The 23998-nt window shown below is 28.5% G+C and overlaps 1 protein-coding gene across 14 annotated transcripts in view; it reads left to right on the forward strand.

The window, feature by feature from the left end:
• The window catches only part of LOC107447775 (uncharacterized), a 34730-nt gene that overhangs the window by 8889 nt on the left and 1843 nt on the right, over positions 1-23998 (forward strand). For 6 of the 14 annotated variants that reach the window (XM_087156134.1, XM_087156129.1, XM_087156132.1 and 3 more), the window contains 6 exons: positions 12453-12623; positions 18010-18105; positions 18841-18895; positions 18980-19022; positions 20745-20833; positions 20914-21092. In XM_087156134.1, coding sequence (XP_087012260.1) covers positions 12453-12623; positions 18010-18105; positions 18841-18895; positions 18980-19022; positions 20745-20833; positions 20914-21092 — 633 coding nt within the window. Of the gene's footprint in view, positions 1-8549; positions 8659-12452; positions 12624-18009; positions 18106-18840; positions 18896-18979; positions 19023-20744; positions 20834-20913; positions 21093-23998 lie in introns of all 14 variants that reach the window. The other 8 variants (XM_087156136.1, XM_087156137.1, XM_087156139.1 and 5 more) reach the window with 5 other exon arrangements.

A 23998-nucleotide genomic window follows, 5' to 3' on the forward strand; every position in this document is an offset into this window, starting at 1 on the left:
GATGCATATTCACGCTATTTTAAAATTCAATATTGCGATTCATTTTCACGTGATTTTGAAATTCAATATCGCGATTCATATTTACGCGATTTTAAAATCCGAAATCGCGATTATTATTCACGTGATTTTAAAATTCAATATCGTGATTCATATTCACGCTATTTTAAAATCCAATATCGTGATTTACATTCATGCAATTTAAAAATTCAATATTGCAGTTTGTATTTTCGTGCTTTTAAAATCCTATATCGTGATTCATATTCACGCGATTTTAAAATCCAACATCGCGATTTTTATTCACGCGATTTTAAAATCCTACATCGGGATTCTTATTCATGTGATTAGCAGCTAGGAGTAACATGCGTGTATTTTAACAATAGTAGTCAATTTAAAAGTCGAACACAAAGTGCTTACAGTAGATGCTACCGACAAAAATAAATTCAAGTTTCAGTCAAAGTGTTAAATTATTAATCAAAGTGTTAAGTACTAAAATTGTTAGTAACAATCTATCAGAAGATATTAAGGTGAAAGTTGGCGACTGTTTTAATTTAAAATGATTGACAGGTAATTAATTTAAAATGATAATTAAGCTGCAGCTTCCTATAATTGCTTAATTTTCTTCAATATAGTAGTGATCAAAATTTTAAAATTATATTTTTAAAATTTTTTAAATTTCACTGTCTAAATGCTTTTGTTACTTTAAATACTAAATCAAAACTTTAAATACTAAATAAAAATCTCCCGGTAGAGTTGAAAGTTGCTTTTATATATATATATGTATCCTCGATATCACAGTATTACATAGAGCACTCCCCCCCCCCCTCCTCCTACGTTGTAGAAGTTCAGCTTTTTTTATTTTCGACCACTTTCATGCCTATTATGCACACACGTGCTCGTGAATTTATAAAAGAATTTATCAGCTACTTAATTTATTAAGATATTTTTTTTTTACAAATTTATTTATGCACACTAGGGTTGTTTTTTTGTGGCACCCTCTTAAAAGGGGAAATTTGCTATAAATCTAAGTTTCATCTTCAAAAATAATATTTAGATCTTGTCCCCAAACATCAAAGTTTGAAAGGATTGTAATTTTTCTAAAAAAAATGGGACATTTGCTGCTGTAAAATCCAAACAGATAGTTGTAGAAACACTAATATGAGCTAATTTTGTAGATAACGCTTTCTACTGAAACTTTTGTAATTGAAACGTCTTTGTCAAACAAACAGAGCAAAGGATAATAGGTAGTTCTTTTTTCCCAACCGAAAAAACTGAGGTTTGAAGGAAAAGGGAAAATTGCATAAAATGGTTTAAGTAGCAGGGATGAGATTTTTAGCGGATTTCCGCTTTTTTCACTTTTATCTCTTAAATTTCAGCTTTTTTATCAAAAATTCAGATTTTCTAAAAATTTCATTTTTTTAAAAATAAGTATTCCGCTTTTTCAGAAAATTCACCGATTTTCAAAGAGAAACGGAAAATTCAAACTACATAGCTACCAATCCTTTCTCATTTTTACATATTTTACCTATTTTCTCCCCTTTTACAAGCAACACATAAGATTTTCCGAATTTTTTACCCGCTCTCCAGATAGATCCGATTTTCGGAGTTCAAACGACGCTGCTTCTGACAAGCCTTTTAGAGGTCCCAAGCCTGGAATCTGCTAATATCTCGATTCTTATTCACACGATTGTAATATCAAATATAGCTTTTCATATTTGCGTGTTGCGATTCTTATTCACGCGATTTGAATATTGTACGTTGTGATTCTTATTTACGAGATTTAAAAATCCGATATTGTGATTCATATTTACGTCTTTTTAAAAACCTATGTAGCGATTCGTATTCACGCAAGTTTAAAATTCAATGTGTTTATTTGCTCATGCGGTTTATAATATCAAACATTGATTTTCGTATTTATACGTGATTTTAAAATAAGGCATTGGGATTTGCATTCACGCATTCTAAAAGTTATGCATCATAATTCTTATTTATGCAATCTAAAAATTATGCATCATGATTTGTATTTACGCGATCTAAAAATTATGAATCGTGATTTGTATTTACGCGTTTTAAAAATTCTATGTCCCAGTTTGTATTTTCTCATTTTCAGAATCGTATATCTAGTTTCATATTCATGTGATTTCAAAATCCATAATTGTTATTCATATTCACGCAATTTTAAGATCAACTATCGCGATTCTTGTAAGAAGTAAATTTTTTTAAAATTAGTTACTATAAAAGTGACTGTTTTTCTAACGATGATTATTAGTATATGTAAGTGTTACAATATCAGAGAAACTGGAAGGGAATATATTCAAAACTTACATTCTGTGCTTGCAAAGAAGAAAAAATAGGATTTGTCACAAGATGTTTGAAGATGAACTAACGACTAAATATAGCAATCATAAAAGATATAGCAAACAAAAGCAATCACCTAAAAAGGGATTTAATTTTAAAAAAAATTTTGGGGAAAAAGAGTTAATTAACTCATCATCAAAGTTTTATTTATAATTGCTGTTATTTATGCTATAAAATGCAAAATTCTTATCAAATAAAAAACAATTATCTAAACAGTTGCTGATTGTCATGTAATTTTTCAAACTAAAATAGCAATTTTTGTGTGTTAGGAGTTACTATATATTTCTACTTCACTGTTATTGATATGTTTCAGAGGGCTGTAGTTAGATTAGACTATAATATGAACATAATGATTCAGTCCATTGTTAAAGTTTTTTTTCCTAATATAATTTAAAAAGTAATATTATTGATATATTTGCTATAAATCACATAACAGTATTTATTAAAAGAAATGAAATATTAATATATATTCTCAGTAGTTTTAATTTGCTAAACCAGGTAGTTTTTCAAGTAGTAATTGTCTCTTATGTGAACTGAGAAAAAATATAATTTCCAGCTTTATTTTTTCAATTGGTAATTTTTTTTCTTCACTAAATGATAAGTATCAATGTAAACGTTTTTATAATAATAGATTAGTACTCAATTGTATGTCAACACATTATTTATTACCTTAAACTGTCTGGAATTTATTATTAAAGGGTTGCTCTTGCTTAAAATTTACTATCGTGGAAATTCAGCTTTTTTGCGTTTTGGCTAATCTCATCCCTGAGTAGGTAGGTATAAATAATAACTTTCTAAAACAGGATAAGAGGGATGATATTTTTCTATTGTTTTATTAAAATTTTAAGTAAAATTTTCCGCCTTTTTAGTTTCCGTTTCGAGAATCTTGTGTTTTCTCCAATATGAACTATTTTTCTTATGAAAATTACTTTTTCTTCCTTTCAGTACTAAGTCACTATTTTATTAGCCAATAAATTTGCATGTTTTTTACTTATGAGGATGATACAGCTGCGACAAAGTGTACCAAAATGTACTTCTTGCAACAGCAACAAAACCGAATATTTTATACTTTCTTGCTACATTTTGTGACAAGCTGAGAAAATGTCTAACAAAATCGAAACAATCTTCACTGGTGGAGTTTTCACTAATTATCTTTGCTTTTGTAAAATACATTTCATTCCATGTGTAATCTTTCTCCTAGTTTGGAAATTATCCTTAATGACTAACTATTCCTTATTTTAATTTTATTATTAATGAACAAGTTTTTATCATTTGCTATTTCCAACACTCCGCATCAATTGCATTTCATATACGAATATCAGTTAGTGTACTCGCATGATCTTCGAATCAAACATCCTGATTATGTTCATGCGGTCTAAAAATAAGGCGTAATTATTAAATAATTTTCGTAATTATGTGATTTAAAAATAAAATATGATTTGTATGTGGCCTAAAAATTGCATGTCGCGATTTGTATACTCGCTATTTTATATTAAACATTGTTATTCATATTCATGCTATTTTAAAATTAAACTCAGTAATTTGTGTTCACACGGTTTTAAAATCAAACATCGCGATTCTTATTAATGTGATTTAAAAGTGAAACTAATTCCTCTTTACTCAATATTAACATTGCACAACATAATTTTTATTCTCACAATTTTATATCAAGCATTGCATTTCAAATTTCCGCAATTTAAACGCCACTATTGCGATTCATGTTTATGTGACTTAAAAGTTGAACATCAGGGTTCGTATTCAAGTTTAAAAACATTGCATATCATGATTCCTATTTACTGGATTTAAAATTAAAATGCGATTTGTATTCACAAAATTCAAAAATTACTCATCATGATTCATATTTACGTGATTTTAAAATCAAAGATCGCTATTTATATTCACTAGACTGGTCCAAAAAAACTTTTTTTTAAAATTTGCGGGTCTTAACCCTAAATACTTGTACACATGACTAAAGAAGCCCCCATGCAAAATTTCAGCTTATTTCAAGTACATTTAGAGGTAGCTCAAAGGCTTTAAAGTTTTTACTTTGAAACCTTAAAAAAAATAATTTCCATATTATCACTATTTATTATTTATTTACTTATGATTTGTATTCTCACAATTTAGAAATCAAATGTGAGGCATATTCACACAAATTCAAAATCAACCATTGTATTTCTTATTCACACAATTTAAGAGTCAAGCTTTGAGTTTCTTGTTCATGGGATTTATAATCAGAAACATGATTTATGTTCATGCAATTTTAAAGTAAAACATCGTAATTCATGTTTATGATTGGTATTTTTGTGATTTAAATTTAAAACAACTTGATTCCTACTTACATGATTTGAAAATCTTCCTTATTTTGTCAAATTTTTGGATGTACCTTAATGTTTTTTTTTTTTTTTTTTTTTTAAATTTTCGTGAATTTTGTCTTTTTTGGTTTCTGAGCATTTTCATTCTTCAGATAAGCATAAAGTGTTCTATTTATAAAAACCAAACCGATTTTTTTCAGATAATTCAGTCATTGATACAAAATATAGAACACTAAACTATGTTAATAAATAGCAAATTTAGTAATCATAGTAAATTTAATATTTATTACCTTTTAAAATAAAAATATAACAGAATCAAAGAGTTAAAGGTTATGAAATATTAACAATTCTATTTTCCTAAGTATATTCTTTATAGATTTCATGCGACAATAGTGTTGAAGGTACTTTTCAAGATTTCTTCAAAAAGAAAAAAAGCAACTAATTTAGAATTTAAGTACAAGTGGTTTAAAAACTTTGATATTGTCGCTTTTAATTTTTCTGCTTCTAGATTTTCAAAGTAATTAAAGCTTTAGCTAATTTTATGTCTCAATAGCTAATGCAGCATTTGGAGTATTATTAGGAAGATAAAAAAACTTTTGTCTAGAAAAAAAAGAAGATATTTCCAAAGACCTATCTCAGGAAACTAATTCCTGAAAATAAAATTTTTTAGAGGGTGACAGACTTCAGTCATCCACTCAGCATGATGTATGGCACTCTAATGATATTTTATTTTGACCTCTGAAGAATATTTTTATTCACATGACAAATTTTATAACTATCTAACAAAATTATCAGAATTCTTTATAATCTTCTCCAGGAAGATAAATTTTGGGTTTTGTAATGAGGAACCTATTTACTTTTTAATACGAAACTTAATGCAATTTTATGATGATAGGCACCAATTTCAGTTCAGTGGGTTTACTGGTTATTTTTTAATTAATATTTAAAATTGCTCGATTAGCCATGCCCCCAAAATGCAGTTAGTTTTGACATCTCGGCTAATGATGTCTGAATGAAAGGCCCAAAACGTTTCCCATCACTTTCCAATACAGTGAAAGCATATGCTGCATGCAGTAGAACATTGATAAAAATTCTCATAAATAACTCCAAGCACTTACAACAAGTATTGCTTTAAACCTTGTTGCAATAGCTTAATATTTAACACAATCTAAAATATTTTTAGTGCACCAAAAGGCGAAAAAATGACAGAATTGGTGCAAAGCCGTCAAACGTGATGAACATGCTTCATTCCCTACCTTAAAACACATCAGTACCATATCAATTTAGTAACAACAATAGCACTCTTGGAAAAATTCAATTAACATAGTAATATCAAATTTTAGTAACTGTCAAAGTTGCTTAGTTAAACATAATAAAAATTTACTTAAGTTTAAAAATTTATAGGCTGAATCCCAAAGCTAGCACGTTTACATATTCAATTTTTAATAGTCTACTCTCAGTAAAAATGTATAGCAAATTGTTATAGAAGCATTTAAATTAATGGAATCCTTTATGCTAAACATCATTTTTTTTCACTAAGAATAATTATTAAATTCTCACTAATTTTCAATGTTTACAGCCACAGTTTTTCGCAAAAAAACTAGCATCTCTCTCAGAATAATTTGGTACATCATCAATAAATAATCTATTACCCATTGGTACATAAATAACTCCTGGCTGTTTATTTCACACATGAATTAAGAAAATTTGTGTCATTAATTCCTTACTAGTTGAAAATTAACTTTTACTCAATATCTGTCATATAACCTTGTTATCTATTGAAAATGATCTAATCTTGTTTTCATAAAAATACATTTCCCACCATGTCAATATTAATTCTTAATTTAAAGAATTTTCACTAAGTTAATACCACTTAGACCTTCAAATAATATTTATTAATACACAAAATTTCACTATCTCGAAATTTTTTTTCAATCTTCAATTTATTTAGATTAAAGGGTAAGACAATTAATTTTCATTGAAAATACATTTGACGCAATATCCTAATAACTTTGAAAAACTGATTATGGTGTTTATTCCAAAACTTCAATACTAGCATTAATATCATTTGTCAAATTTATGTACTTATGATAACATAGTAATAAATACTAAAGTTTATCCAGAAGTAAATATCAAACTTCAAATTTAGAAATTCATTCTTAATTACTTCTAAACTTTCAATTCGTAAATTTAAGTTTCACTCGTATCTTCAAAACATTAATCTTTCAAATTTAATCTAGTAATAATTCAAAATTTTATTAGACTTTAAATTTATGCATATTTAATTAGAATTATATTCTAGTAAATGTTCAAAATACATAATTTTCCTTTAAAATTAAAAAATATCACATTTTTAAAAAATTCAAAAATACTTTTGCTATTCAAGATTTAAAAATTCAAAACGTTCAACAAACCCTATAGTGTTAAATATTTTTTACTTTCAAGAAATCTAGACTCAAATATAATTACTATTATTGACTTTTAATCAATTAAAAAAGTGTCAATGTAAAACACTAAAATATTTTTTAATATAAATTTAAGTTATTTGAAAACTATGCAGCCTCAACCATATCTTAACTTGTTTATCAATAACTAAAAAAATCCATCCGATCTAGACAATATTTCACATTGCGTAGGCAATAACAATATTTATACACTTGACTAGTTAATCATTTTTACAGCAATTATTCCTATGAAAAATACTCAAGTTTTTAAATACAAAATTTAAACCTTCAAAAACTTGAAGTTTTATTTATAGATTAACTTTTAACAACTACATTCAACAGTAAACCTATCCTAACAATAGCTATCAATAACTATTACACACGCTAAATTTTAAAACTTTTGTAAGTTTAATTTTGATGCTAAAAGCGCCTCATAGTCACAAGTTAATATTTAAACTTCAAACTTTCAGTAATGATCTTAGAAACTTTATGAAACTTTAAATTTAGGAAGTTTAATTTAAATTATCATTACCAATTTATTATATTAAATGTTTTATTTAATCTCATAGTAATAATTCAAAATTTTAAATTTATGAAGTTCAATTTAAATTACTATAATTACAAACCAATTTTTTAAAAAAATAATTACTCTCTAATACAAGATAAAAATTTTGATAATCTTGTCATTACTATATGCAGAAAACTTCAAACAATTCTGCTGGTTTAATATACACTTCAAAATTTAAATTTCTCTTCAGTATATATACCCTATCAAATACTATAATGAGAAAACACTTGCTTTTCAAAACGAATAAAAGTTTATTTTATTCTTCATATATATGTTTAGGTGAATGACCGAAATCAGTGGTTGTTGACTTTCGCCGGTGAATGTTGACACACAATCACATAGTCGCTTTGGTGAATGTCCGAAATATTTATTACATTCGATTTGATATGAATTTATTCGTGGATATAATTGCATTTATTCGATATTTTAACCCTACACTGATGTTTTTTTAAGGTTAAGTCCCACTGCCCGGTATACATTTGCTTGGTATACCCAACACTGATGTTTTTTTAAGGTCAAGTGCCATTGCCCGGTATATATTTGCCCGATACTCCAAACACTGATTTTTCTTCTAATCTATCGTCAGTAAGTATTAAAATATAGAATAAATATAAATATATCAAATAAATATAATAATATCAACGAATAAATTAATATAAAATTGGATATAACAAATATTTCGGACATTCACCAAAGCGACTATGTGATTGTTGACATTCACCGGTGAGAGTCGACATTCTCCAGATTTCGGTTATTCACCGTAACATATATATTACAACTACACAATTTAATTATAAAAATACCATGACCGAAAATGAGAAAGCACTTTTGTTACTCAAACACAAATTAAAGTTTATTTCATTCCAGTTGCTGCTTCACATATCTACCATTCATCAACTAGAGTTTTCAAGAGAAAATTTCTTAGTCCAAATAGGCAAGCCGAGGAATCAGTTTTTTCAACTCAGCAAAAATGCGGGTATGTATCCGAGACCACAATTGTTCATACGGTTGACTGAATTTGACTACTCTGGAACCGGATGTTGAAAGCCACACAGATCCAGATAACCAGGCAGTTCTTGAATGCAAATTAATTCCAGTTGAAAAAAGCGCATTCACTTAATTTTTGACGAACTTCAAAAATAAAAAATAGCAATCAATCAATCTGCATACATTGCACAACTGGCCAAACTGTAAAGAAAACACGGCTCTCGAAATTCTTGAAGCAATAACAATCTCAATCTGTCTATTTCTTTGATGATGGATTTGACAGCCAGCCGCCTTCACAGATTTCTGCATGGTTACGGGAAATCGAAACAAATACTCCCCGTTCGACATTTCTGTCGTCAGCTATTTGTATTTCTGTTTTGGCTTCACAACTGGTTCTTAAGGCTCCTGGGTTGAACTGGGCCTATAACCCTTGATGAACGTGTATGGGCCTCTTTTACCCGATAACATCATTAGGTATGTAGATAATAGAGTGAATTTGAAAGCAATGGGAAAACTCGGGGTAAAATACAGCTTCTTCAGAAACGTATATTTATTTGACGATTGTGTCACGTGAATAAAGTACAAATAATTTGATGAAAGAACAAGGTAACATACTAACACATTATTGAGTACTGTGCCGGAGCACAGACTCCTTTTCCAGAAAACTTACATTGCAGCTTTATCAAAACAAAGGGAGAGAGAAAGAAAGCCTGGTTAAATCTCGGCCTTTTAAACATCGAGTTTCGGCATTGTCAATCAATTACCAGTTACTGAGCATCTTGCATGAATTATTTTACAGGTTGATGAAGAGTTAAGTAGTAACTGACATCTCCCATGAGGAAAACATTGTCTCACGAGCGTGGTTTGTTACAACTTCTGTTGAATGCCCAACATTGAACTTCTATCACATCAACTCGTGACTTAACCAGAGATAAACAACGGGCATAGATTCGGCTGATTTGACACGATTGTCGATTATATTTCCAACAATTCAAAACACGATGCGTGATCTTTAATTGCATAAATAGGAATCACAATGTGTGATCTTAAACCATGAGAGTGTAATTCTAAATCATGTGCATTGGTAGGAAAAAGTGTGAAAATTATTTTTTTCTAGAGATGCATTTTTGGATTTCTGTTTTCAGATTTTTTGATTTTTCACTAAATTCATCTCTGTGGTATGAATAAATATAGGGTTCTATAAAAATTAAACATTTTTAAAAAAATCTGTGATTTTCAAATGAATTTCGCCAAAATGATGTGGCGAAAGGGTTGAAACTAGTTACAAGAATTAATCAAAGTGTAAAGAAAGTTTTTTAGTTGAGATTTTGTGTTCGCAAAGAGGTTTTTATATTATCTAAGTCTGGTATTTGGCAATTTAGAAATGTTACTTCAAAAAATTATGTTAAATATAAAACAAGTTCAAATAATTATGTTAAATATGAAACAATTGTGGTACATAAATTGATATCGATTTTTGCACATAAAATTTTCAGGATTCATCACTTTGTCTCCCAATTATCCCTAAATATACTATTTCAGTTTAATGTACTGTATTAGATCACAGATGTTCAAACTCTACTTCTTTCACCAATTGACTCTTGAATGTAATTTGAAATGATAGCTAAGAGAGATATTGTATCATTTTATTCTTTTCTATTTTTGATTTTTTTTTTTTAATATTCCTACACAAATATCATTAAACATTCAAGATAGAATTCAGAAATACCATTTTAACTCTGATCATTTTGTGACGAATTCCAAATTTTACTTTTTTTGACAATATTCTTCAAAATATTACACAGAACGAAGATATTTGCAAATTAGACAAGGCTACTAGCATTAAAGTAACCCTTTCTCAAAAGTTACATATACAAAAATTATTACTGCATTTTGTCTTCATATGGAAACAACAAATAAGATTTTTTTTTAATAAAAAGGAGATTATTAATAAATTGGAATTTTAATTCATACAGTCACATTTGACTTTTTTCATCATACTAAATCCATGTTCTAGGGTTTCTAAAAGATTCGTTTACAAAAGAGATAATACATCGGCAAAATCTTTTTATTATGACTATTTACTCATTTTGATCAATCGATTACTCATCAATCGATTACTCATCAATCGATTACTCATTTTGATCAATTCGATTTTCCAGGAATTAATCAACCGATTTCTCTTGAATTTTGTGCAGGGTATCCGCGCACCTGGAAAGTCATGAAAAATCATGTAACGTCATGAATTTCGGTATTGAACAAAATTTGTCATGAAATGTCATGATTTTAACTATTTTTTAAAAAAAAATCATGAAAAGTCATAGATTTAGGTCGACGAAAAATCTAATTTTTAAAATTTCTTGGTGTTCCGAATATCTGAATATCAAAATCCCCACTCACAGTCATATTTGATTAAGATATAAAATGTTTTTATTGTGTTCTTTAAAAATTATGGTGCTCTTTCAAAAAATGAAAGAAAAAACATGATTTCTAGAGCGAATTATCTTTTAAACTTCTATGATTTAAGAATTTTTGTTATTATTTTTTTTTTATCAATTTAAAATTTTAGCTGAAGCAAGTCAGTCATTGGCGAATTCTTTTATTCGGAAATGAGAACAGAAAAATCAGGAGTATTTCTTTCCTTTCTGATGAACAAGAAAAGTATCTTTAGAATGTAATTCTGCAGAAAGAAAAAAAATTTACTTGCTTTTGTATTTTTTTCAGCTATTTTATTGCTTCAACTCTTTTTTATACTCTGTTTTTAAATTTAAAATCTACAAATATGAAGGTGCAGAGTATAACAGTTTTGGTTATACCTATCATTTCAATGAATGTTATTATAATGCTTTTTTAAATTTAATGTTGTGTTTTTGTCGGAATTAATAGTAACTTCGTTAAGTCATGAAAAATTCTTGGAATTTGTCATGAAAAGTCATAAATTAGAAAATCTGAAATGTAGCAGATACCCTGTTTGTATTATGCCATGTAAAAGTACATCCTTTAAAAGTATATAAAAAATTGTATACCTTACAATTCAAGTGTTTACGACCATTATTGAATAAAATATTAAATATTTAATAAAGGTTATTTCTTGCATGGAATTATCTTTGGACAAACGAACTTCGATTTGTGTGCAAAACTTTTTCAATTCATAATAAGTTTTAGAAATAAAGCAAACAAACTACGTAAAAAGTAAAATTATCATTAAGGAATCCAAATTTTAGACTGCTCTTCTGACCAAATTATTGGAACCATACTTCCCAGATTGCAGCTACTCTCTATATTTTGGCTGTCAGAAATCTGAATCCGTCGAAAAAAAGGCATGTTTATTCAGAGAAAGTACGATTTTGTGTATCATTCGGTAACCTAAAATATCGTTTGCACGAATTAATTAGCATATTTGAGGGAGTTTTAGAACATAAAGATCTGATCATGAGATTAAAAGTTACTCAGGTGGTTTGTTTATTTTTTTGTTCGCTTTATAGTAAATTGCTTGCCTCAACAATTCTAGTAAAAGAAAATTAAGAAGATAAGTATGGTTTATTTATAGAACTATTTGTAATATTTCATGCTTCCAACATAAAATAGCGTTTAATAATGGGTAAAAAAAATTTCTTTCACTCATTGTTAACTGCAAAACTTAATTTTTATAGAATTTATAGTAAATATTTTTATGAATTTTTTCTGCTACCACCAGTTGCTTAACAACATTGAAAATACTAATTTGTTTCCTTTGAAGTGTAATCAAAAGCTGCACACAATTTAAACTTTTTATTATTTCAGAAAACTCCTGCGAAAATTCCTAAAGTGGTCACTACCAAGAAAGTTCCTACTGAAATTCTCTCTTTTTCACTAGATTCAAGTGACAATTCTCCTAAAAATGTTGAATATGTAGTTGGGACGACATGGTTAAAAGAACTTAAAAAAGAGTTTAGTGCAGACTATTTCAAAAAGGTATATTTCTTGCTTTTAACTTAATCAGACACAGGTTTATGTCAAATAATTTTTTTTAAAACCAACTTTTTTCTCTTTTAATAACTGTTTTAAAAGTTAATATTTTATTTTTTATATAAATAGTTTTAGTTTAAATTGTACCTAATGAAAAAGTAATAGATTTTCTTATAAATGTTTTCCCCTTTTAAATTTAAATACTATTGGGAATCTACATTCATAATTCATCAGGCTTCTCCTAAGGAGGATCTCTTTAGCAATCCTCTCCTAGTCTTCGACTTCCTTTCAGTCAACAAACTCGTGGATCTTGTCTGACTCCGTCAGACAGTCAGGATAAGCAACAACAACAACATTTCTTTAAATAAACATAAATTCAGTAAAACCTCCATTAAGCGGACATTCTAGGGACGGAAAAAACTGTCCGTTTAGGAGAGTTGTCCTCTTACGGGAAGGGTACCCTAATAACGAAGTTTAATGCTGTTAATTGTTTTTAGAATATTTTCAAAGATGTAGAAATAATTTAATTTACAATAACTATCTACAAGGATATTTCTTTAAGCTTTAAGAAAGAGAAAAAAGAGTAAATGAAGAAGTTTCATATAAATACATAAAAATTTAGAAAAATTTAGTCCGGTTTAAAGAGATGAAAAATTACGTTTCAGTGACAAAATGACTGTCCGCGTCCGGTTACGGGAGTGTCCGCTTTGCGGAGAATGTACATAATGGTTAATTCATAGGAGATTACCGGGGAATTAAAAATATGTCCGTATTGAGAGGCGTCCGTTTTGCAGTAGTGTCCATAACAGGAGGTTTCACTGTATATAATTTTTAAATAGCTTTCCTTCAAAAATATCTATGAAAATGAATTTATGCTTGCAAAATATTCTAAAAATGCTTAAACTAATTTACAGCATCACCAAAACTCTTTTCTGATTATTTTTAAAATTAGTTAAATGATGTAAATTTTGAACAAGTGAAAATAAAATGTAAGATAAACTTTTTTAAAACTCATGCTGAGCATGTTTGAGTATAGTCACTGAGAGTGTGGATAGAGGAAGAAGGAAGCTTTGTGCATAGTAGTCGCTATTTGAAAATGTGCCAAAATTTCTTTCTCATGGGTTTTGTTGGATTCTGTTGTTTTGTCGTGTAACTACCACTACGATTATTAAACATCAATTCACTGGTATATAAGACATGCTAACTTGATTCAATCATGGGGTACCTTTTTATAGATGAAGGTTGGCATTGTCAATAACAACTCACCCTCCACATTGGTGACTTGCAGACGTAAAATGAACACGCCTATCTTGACAGTAACGCCCACTTCGATCTGGTAACACCTACTTTAATGGATGGTCCACATTGAACAGTTGACTTGCTACTTGTGATTGCGACATTATCCACCTCCTCGTGCTGTTGCTGCTCAATCTCGTCTCGATCACGTCAGCCTGTATACACTCGACTGCTAAAGGCAACACCGGAGCGACTATGACCTTGAAGTTAATACACCTCTCACATTCAGCACTCAAAAAACCCAGTGACCTTAATCCAGCTCTCCCGATCTTTCACAAGTACAGCAACCAGTGGTATCCGTTCATTGAATTCTATTCCTGATAAAATTCTGGTGGGGGAGTATTGTGAAGTAACTACCACTACGATTATTAAACATCAATTCACTGGTATATAAGACATGCTAACTTGATTCAATCATGAGTTACCTTTCGATAGATGAAGGTTGGCATTGTCAATAACTGCTCCCCCCACAGTTTTATTAAATAAATTACTTATTTAATAAATTACATTAAATACTAACTAAACTAAACTCAGCGGCGCGACAGCCCTAGAGGGCCAAGGCCTACTGTGCCCATCTCAGTTTTCTTGACCTTGGGACATTAAATACTAAATTACATTTCATTCACTAAGAATTTTTAAATAATTTTTTTCATGAATTAAGTGAAGAATTTGTAAAACTTGATATCAACATGGAATTTGTAGATGATCGTATTGTTAAAAATTAATGTGGTAGTCTGCTCAAGTGTGCTAGTGCCATCATCACGAAATATTTTTTAAAGAAATAATACAGTTAATTTTTGATTTCATTTTAGTTAGATTTAATGATTCTACTTTTCTTAATATAAAATATGTCAATTATGTAAAATGTAAAAAATCAAAATTGTAAACTTTTTTTTTTGCAATCGTATATTTCATTCATAATTTTTTTTTTAAATATGAAATTGGTTCCTGTAATTTATTATATTATACAAATGTTTTTCTTATTCTTGTATATGACTTCTCCAAAATGAATTTCACTCCTTGAAAAAAATCTCAGCTATATCTTTGACTATATTATATGAATTGTAATTTTACTTGAATGTGAGACTAATAATGTAAGATAAGAAATTTAGTCATTTTAAGGTAAATGACATATGCCATATGTTTTCCTCAGAAGTGTAGATATTTCTGATCTTGAAATTGTAATTAATGATGTAATTTAGTAATTAAAAGTTGCATTCATTATTTATAGCGGTGTACTTTCTTAGGCTTCTGTTATTTTATTAAAGGAAGAGATAAACAGATATTTTTTGTTCAGTATTTAAATTTGATTTACTATTTTGGAATTTTCTTAGATATTTTGCATATGTTGCATGTTGAGAGGTATTATGTATGTTGGTAATTTCAGTCAGAAAAAATTCTCAGTCTTGGCATTTTTTCTAATTTACACCCACGATCAAGGTTTGTAACTCTTCTCTCTGGTTTAAACCTACCCTCAAAAGGTTTAACATAGACCAAACTGAACTAGATTTTCCTTAAACTTCATTTCTGCAATGCAGCTTGGTTTAACTTCGGGGTTTAGACCAGGTTTAAAGTTAAACTTTGTTCTGACAATTCAGTTCTCAAGGTTTAGGTTAAAAGAATCAAGGTTTTTCATTTTGTTCTAAAATCTGTGCATTAATTGCAAATAATACCTTTGTGGTATTCCATGTCAGTATAATGACACTTTCACTTTGCGAAGATTTCATCCTAAATTCACATGGTATTTTGATGTTTATTTACAGCACTTGAAGCTAATGATTTCTACATAGTTAATCACGTATGATGGTTTTTAATACAGTATTAGTTTGACAGACTTGATTCGCAATTATTTTTCAAAGGTTTTTCAGTTATTTTTTCTAGATTTTATTAAACTGAATTTCCAACTTTTTAAAATGCTGATACTTATATTATGATATTGTTTTTAAATACTTAGCTCTCGATGATCGTATTCCAAATTTATTCGGTTCAATTGATAGTTTTTTCAGATGTTATGAGCTATGGTTTTCCATGCAAGATAAACTCCTTAGAAATCATTAATTGTGCCACTAGTTGCAAAAGGTATTTCTCCTCAAATCTTGGAAATGTGTTTTTTGTTTACTTTTTTAAGATCTGAGTAAACTTTTCCACTAAACAGTAACATGAAAACTTGGCAAATCCTTCAAATTTACGTTTCACATGTGTTTGAAAATCACAATATGCTGCAAAACCACCCACTTTCATGTCCACTAAATAGCACTTGTTGTCATTGCATAGTTGTTTCTTGTTAATTAGCATTATGGTGTCTTATTTGTGACTGGACACAAAGATTCCAATTGAGGTTCCCCCCCCCCAACTTTGGAAAAGTTGTGGAAACTGTGTTTCCTAATGAATCTTGAAAAAGAAAAGTGATTCTTCCTCATGGAAAAGAAACAAAATTAAGGTTCTGAAGTGTGTACTATGCAGTTTATTTAGTTTTGTATTTTTTTAAGCACAATTTTACTTATCTTCCAAAATGTAAGTAGAAATTTTCACAGATAAATGTAATTTTGTTGTGAAAGAGAACTTTATTTTTTTCTGTATAAAAATAAACTTTAATCAGTCAGATATCTTCCATTCTGTACTGTGACCTTTTGCCATCTTTCTGTTAACTTCATGATCCCACACTCATGGAACTTCTAATCCTTATCAGCAAAAAACTCAACCATGTATGATTTGAGGTCATCTTCACTGAAATTTTCACCATTTAAAAGGTTTTGTAAACTTCAAAATAAATGATAATCTAATGGTGCAAAGTAAGGGCTTCACGGGTAGTTGCAAGTTGCAGATGAATCGTTTTCCACCATAACAATTCAAGACCTCTCACATCTTTAGCAACAAATATAAAATTATTAGATCTTGGTTGGGAAGTGATATCGCAACCACATTTAGACCAACCCTTGCCCCATAGAATTATCATGTATTTCGAAGTATAGAAATTTTTTTATGGTAAAAATTCCAGTAATAACAATGACTTTAAATTGCTCTTGGTTGAGTTTTTTTTCAGATGAGGACCAGAAGTTACCAGAAAGATGGCGAAGGGTCATCGAATAGCATGGAAGATATTTGACTGATTAAAGTTTATTTTTTGTACGGAAGAAATTAAGTTTTTTTTTAATACTAATTAACCGAAATTATTTTCTTGCCAACCCAATAACAGAACTGTCTGTATTAACTTCCATTCTCCTATTTAAAAATGTATTTTTTTTTTTTTTTAAATTTTTCTTAACTTGTAGAATTTTCTTATTTTTTTTGCCAAGGTTTTGACAGTGTCTTTGACTTTCCAGTTTTTTTTCTGTTGGTGTCATCTATTTGATTTTTATCAATATTATTTATCACATATTAATGAATTGCTAGAATTTTACAATTCTATGTCAAAAATAAGATTATGATGCTTAAGTTTTGAACACTTCTTCGTAAAAAAAAATTTAAAAATTTGTTTTCAAATTTCTTTTTATTTTAATCCAATTTAAGGGTATACATTTTTATTTTCTATACTTTGAAATGCCTATTCTTGCAATTTTAAAAATTGTAATAAGTGGTTCACATGTGCCAGTGTGTAAAAGTTAATTCCTTTCACAAAATATTTTATTGTTACTCAGAATGATAACAGTAAATCTTCATTATGTGTTAATGTGTATCATGCTAGTAAATGACACTAAGACGATGCCCTTGGAGTAAAGAGAGGGTGCTCTAAAAATTGTACCAAGAAGTATGACCTCATACACTTAGGTAAAAATTAAAATATTTAATGTTAGCACATTAAATAATTTTATGTTATTACTTTTTTTTTCATTGAAATAAATATACATCTAACTATTAATGTTGATATGCTCATAAATGTCATAAAAAACATTGCTAAGTTTTAAAAATAAAATTTTTCATATAAACTGTAACATGTGTTTTGTTTTTGAACTACTAACACATGTTTATGTAATATAATATGACAAGTGATAAGGGGGAAAAGGGTAACGTGTGACCAAGGGGAGAAAATATATTGTAAAAAAGTGTGACATCATTTATGGATGGCCCATTACATTAAATATATTTATTTTTATAGTTGAGTGAGTTTTTGATCAAGCAGAAATTGCAGCATACAGTTTATCCTCCTACTTGTGATATCTTTTCATGGACAACTTCAGTAACAATATATGATGTAAGTAATTTCGAATCTATGCTATGTATATAAGTATGATATATCTTTCTATGATTCTTCTAAATTTAGGTCAATACTTACATGTAAGCAATTAAATTAATATTCATTTTTATTACATTGAATTAGATTAGTGGTTATTAAAGTGGTACTTTAGTGACCTTTAAAATAAATAATGCCACTGTCATTGATATAGTTAAAAATCTTTGTTTTAGTTAACTGTCTTGTTGTAACAGTTATCTTTTACATATTTTTTGATACATACTCTATGACTAGCATACTAAATAACAAATTTGTATTACAAGTTTTTATGGACTGTTTGACTGTCTCAAACTTAGTCAAAATATTAAATTTTGATGTTTTATAAACAAAAGAATTTTTTTGTTATTAAAAATTGATACTTTTGTTTGAAATGTTTGCTATTTCATGAGAAACAATAAATTTCAAAAACAGTGCCAGACACCAAAATTTCTTCTCTTCCTCTAATGAATGCAAACAATGATGACACAGTATGCTGCATAAGCAGCATTGCTTTCAATAATTTGTTTTATAAATGTCTTAAAAATCAATTATAGTCCTATGCTTTAAATTGGGGAGTACATATTTTTATAATTTATTATTAGTGAGATCCTCCATTTTAGTTTTAAGAAGAAGTGCACTACACTCTTAAAATCTCAGGAATAATATTTGTTTTGAGTAAAGCAAATTATTTTTTTTCTTTTCTTTTTTTAAAATCAGGTGAAAGTTGTTATATTAGGCCAAGATCCTTATATCAGACCTGAACAAGCACATGGTAAGAAAAATCATGACTTTCACTTATCTTATTACCCTTGTGAAATATTTGTTTATAGAATGTATATTTTCATTTTACTATTAGGACTAGCTTTTAGTGTTCGCAGAGGTGTTGAAATTCCAAAGAGGTAAATTTTGCTATATTACTATTATTATAGAGTTATATTAAGTATAGTAATTTTCTGTGTATTATCCACAATGATGTATAATCTATAGGGGGCGAACAGAAATTGTAGTCCTGAAGCAAAAGATAAAATTTAATTGGATAATCCGCAGCTTCTGCAGCAATTTGTTTAACGATAGAAAAATAACGAATTCCAAATCTCCTCCTCCCACCAGCAAAATCTACTATATTTGTTTATGTAATGTATATTTTCATTTTACTATTAGGACTAGCTTTTAGTATTCGTAAAGGTGTTGATATTTCAAAGAGTTATTTCAAGTATAGTGATTTTCTGTGTATTATCTGCAATGGTGTATAATCTGTAGGGGTGGGCAGAAATTGTAGTCCTGTGAAGCAAAAGATAAAATTTAAGTGGATAATCTGCAGATTATACAGTGGTTTGTTTAACGCTAGAAAAATAATAAATTTCAAAACCCCTCCCACCAGCAAAATCTACATATGCAAGCGAATCTAGGTCATATATGAGCCAACCGGCATAGGCAAGAAAACGGGTAAGCAGGCTTGTTATCATGTGCAAGGGGCATTTACTCAGGATGCTAAAAGATCATGCATGTGAGTTAAGAGATGTTGTGGAAAGAAAGGTTTGAAGAGTTTTTCATGGGTAAATATATTTCACCAAAAAACTTGCTCGTATCTCTGAATTTGAATGTGCAAATTTTTTGCATGCAGTGCAAATGTTTCCTTACACTTTAATGGCTGACGAAAGTTGCTAGAAACTTAGCAATGTCTGATGCCCAGAAAATAATTTAGCAGATTATTTGCATTATTTGTTTAATTTTTTATCAGCTAATCTGCAGATTATATGCAAGGTATCCGCTCACCTGGAAAGTCAAGAATTTCTGTGTTGAACAAAATTTATCATTAAATGTTATAATTTTTACTATTTTTTTAAAAAAAATCATGGAAAGTCATGGATTTAGGCCTCCGAAAAATCTAATTTTTAAAATGGAATCCCCTCCCCCTCTTTAATCTTGTTCCAAATATCTGAATTCCTAACAAAATCACCACTCAGTCATATTTTATTAGAATATAGTCATATTTTATTAGAATATAAAATGATTTTATCATGTTCTTTTAAAATTATGGTGTTCTTTCAAAAAATGAAAGAAAAAACATCATTTCTAGAGCAAATTATCTTTTAAACTTCTGTGATTTAAGAATTTTTATTATAATTTTTTTTTTAATTTTTTCAATTCTAGTTGAAGCAAACCAGTAATTGGCGAATTTTTTTTATTCCGAAATGAGAACAGAAAAATCAGGAGTATTTCTTTCCTTTCTGATGAACAAGAAAAGTATCTTTAGAATATATTTCTGCAGAAAAAAATTTTTTTTTTGCTTTCATATTTTCTTCAGCTATATTATTGTTTCAACTCTTTCTTTACTCAGTTTTTTAAATTTAAAATCTATAAATATGAAGATGCAGAGTATAGCAGTTTTGGTTATACCTATCATTTCAATTAATGTTGTTATGATGCTTTCTTAAATTTATTGTTGCGTTTTTGTCTGAGAAAATAGTAACTTCGTTAAGTCATGAAAAATTCTTGGAATAAGTTATGGAAAATCATGAAAAGTCATGAATTTGAAAATCTAAAATGTAGCAGATGCCCTGTATGTGCTTCAAATTACAGTGCGTTTAATTTTTATTTATTTATTTTTTTTATTTTAGCTTAGCAAATATGTACACTGAACTAGCTAAAAATATCAAGAATTTTGTTCCTCCTAATCATGGTTGTTTAAATGGCTGGGCCAATCAAGGTGAACATAGATAAGTAATTAATAATAATTTATGTATACCATTCTTACTATTAGTTTAATGCATCGTAATATCTTTCCAGGTGTTTTGCTCTTGAATACCTGCTTGACTGTTCAAGCTGGAATATCAGATTCTCACAAAGGACAGGGTTGGGAATTATTTACGGATGCTGTCATCAAGTGGATCAATGGAAATCTCAAGCATGTTGTATTTATGCTATGGGGAAATAATGCTAAAAAAAAGAGTGAACTGATAAATAAGGTGAGTATTTGCTTAATTATTTTAAATTGTGTTTTTGATTTAAATAGAGGGTGATTCATAATTAAGTATACAGTTTCCAGATGCTATATGGCAGAGGTGCGCAACCTTTTTGAGTGAAGGGCCACTTGCACAGCAGGTTGACTAACGAAAGGCCACACATCTATTTAGACATGTTGACTACAAATGTAATAATATTTATTTTAACGTTAGTGTTCTAATTTTTTTTTATCAGTTAGTTTAGTAATATATTTCTAGAAAATTAAAGGTGCTCAATTATTAGAATCCATTCAAAAATAAAAAACTAATCCTTTATTTTTTAAATTTCCCTTTTTATCTTATCAAAAATAGATTTATCAAAAAAAAAAACAAATAAGTAAAATAAATAAATGAACATTGGAGAAAATAAATGATTTTTTTTAATGATATCACACAATACGAAAATTAATTTTAAAATAAAGTTTAAACAGAAGCTTAATATAAAAACAAAGCTCTAATAGTTCAAAATAAAATTCAATACTTATTTGGTAATATACTTAATTATTTCTTTTTATTGATTATTATATTTTTTTACATAGTAAACATTTTCTTTTTTTTTACTGAAAAAGATCACTAACAAAAAAAAAATTGGAAATCAACATAACAATTGGAAATCAACAGTTTAAAAATTCACATTTTCTGCAACTTTGAGAATTTTTCAGGTTGTAATAACATTGTATTTAAATTAGGGATGTAACGAGTGTTTGGCCCCTTTGTCAAAAATTCAGTTGGTCGAGTGAGCAGCCAAATATCCAGCAGAGTACTTATTAGAAAAGTATTATTTTTTTTTTGAATTTGTATAGATATGATAAAGAATAATATAAAATCGTATTTTTAACAATATTATTGTTTCTAATAAGAAATAATTTTTACTCAAATTTGTTAAATTTTAGAATCCATGTTTCAGCACATGGCTTGCAAATTTATCTTCTAGAGGACAAATGGAAAATTTGAAGAATTGAAACTAGATTACTTTATACTGAACCACAAGTTTTTGCACTTCTGCTTTTTATTTAAAAAAAAAAATTCAATTCAAACTAGTCAATTCTGTCATTTTTTCGATACTTTTAATTCTATGAATTAAGAAAGATTTTTATTTTTGCTTAAATTGAGATTTTCAGTATAAGATTTTCATTTAAAAAATTAAGAACGTTTTTGTTTAGCTTTTTTTTCACCTTCTCTTTTTATAGATGTTTTTATTAAAACACATCAATTTTTTAGAGCATTTCTCTTAGACTATTTTCTTGACTTTTTCTGATAATTGGAAAGCTGAGATGTTCAGCTTTAAAATTTTCTTTCAAAAATTAAGATTGATTTTTATTTTCACTGTTTCGTTTCTCTGTATCTTTAGTTTTTATGATAGCACGGCATTTTCAAAAGCGTTTCTGATAGGCCTTAATTTTAAGCGTTGTTTTATGAATACTTTTTTTCCAGAAAATATTATTCTTAGCATTGTAGTTTTGGTTTCAGTGTTGCTATGCTCTGCTAAAAATTGTTGATCTTTGGCCCCGAATATACAGTATTCAGTCTATTATTATTTTTTCTCGAATATTCGGTATTTGACCAAATCACAATTCATTACTACATTCAACCAAATCACATTCATTGCCATATGTGTCAATAGAAGTTCACGTGTAGTAATAACATCTTAGTTAAAGACCGGAATCGTCAAAATAATGTGGAAAAGTATAACTATAATTGAAAAAATTTACCATGTCAATTTTCGCCGTGGATTATGCAAAAGTGTGTTTTTCACATTGTTCTATTAAACATTTTCTCAATTCATTCAACCACAATCCATTTCGGCTTAACATTGGTCCGTAACGTATGATAGCACCAATCATGGTACATGTTTGATGAAATACTTGGGAGTCCACATGTGTGTCTACTGAGCTGGATTCGGTGAGATTCTTGCACTCTCATGTGCAACTCTGCTGTCTTTTGCAAGATATTCTCAATTTTAGGCCTCATTTTCCACCCTCTGAAATCGAACCCAAAAATCTCTCTAGGGTAGCTAATACAATCAAGAAAAGAGTTCTTTGTCAGAAACTAGTTATTTTATAATCATGTAAAGTCTTTGAAAATTATTTTGCATTTTGTTAATGTATATAGTGTTTAAAAATGTTTTTTGAGTGCTTGAAAAGTACTTTAAAGGTGCTTATTTTTTGCTGAGATTTGGCTATGCACCCTATAGAAAGTCTCTTTAAGTGCTTTCCAACGGATAATATAATCTATGCTAATCTCAGTTGTAGCAACTGGTGTTTCATGCTGTCATTCAATGAGGAGGCCCTCGTCATCAAACAACACAAAAAAGAAATATGAAAATATACAAAAAATAAACAATAGAGCTTGCAAAATTGTAATAAAACAATCACAAAACATGAAAAATATTAAGCAGTTAATGGTTTTATAAAGTGCTGTAGATGACCAACTGTAGATGTAGTCACACTGGAATTTTTATGTTGTCCAAGTTTCTGCACTTCATATCCATCATTGGCTTTCACAGTCACATTTTTATAAAGTCCATGAAATTTAGGTCTCAATTTCAAACCAGTTTATGAAACATACGTTGCATTTCGGATTGCGAGTCATAACCTTGTGATATGTAATTTACGCGATCTTTATGTAATGTGATTTATGTGTGACATATCACGATTTGTATACATACAATTTAAAAATTAGGCATAGTGAATTGCATTCACAAAGTTTACAAAAAATCGTGTTTTGCAATCTACGATCAATTAAAAAAAAGTTTGGTCAATCTTAATTTGCTATCTGTCAAAATATTGTACTACAAAAGATTTTATTATGTCCAAAATACATTATCGATATTTTGAGGAAATAAAACGATTTTGTTTTAAAAATTGAAA

The sequence above is a fragment of the Parasteatoda tepidariorum genome, chromosome 12, assembly GCF_982258835.1.
Source record: "Parasteatoda tepidariorum strain Cologne lab strain chromosome 12, Ptep-v5.0, whole genome shotgun sequence".
Taxonomy (NCBI): domain Eukaryota; kingdom Metazoa; phylum Arthropoda; class Arachnida; order Araneae; family Theridiidae; genus Parasteatoda; species Parasteatoda tepidariorum.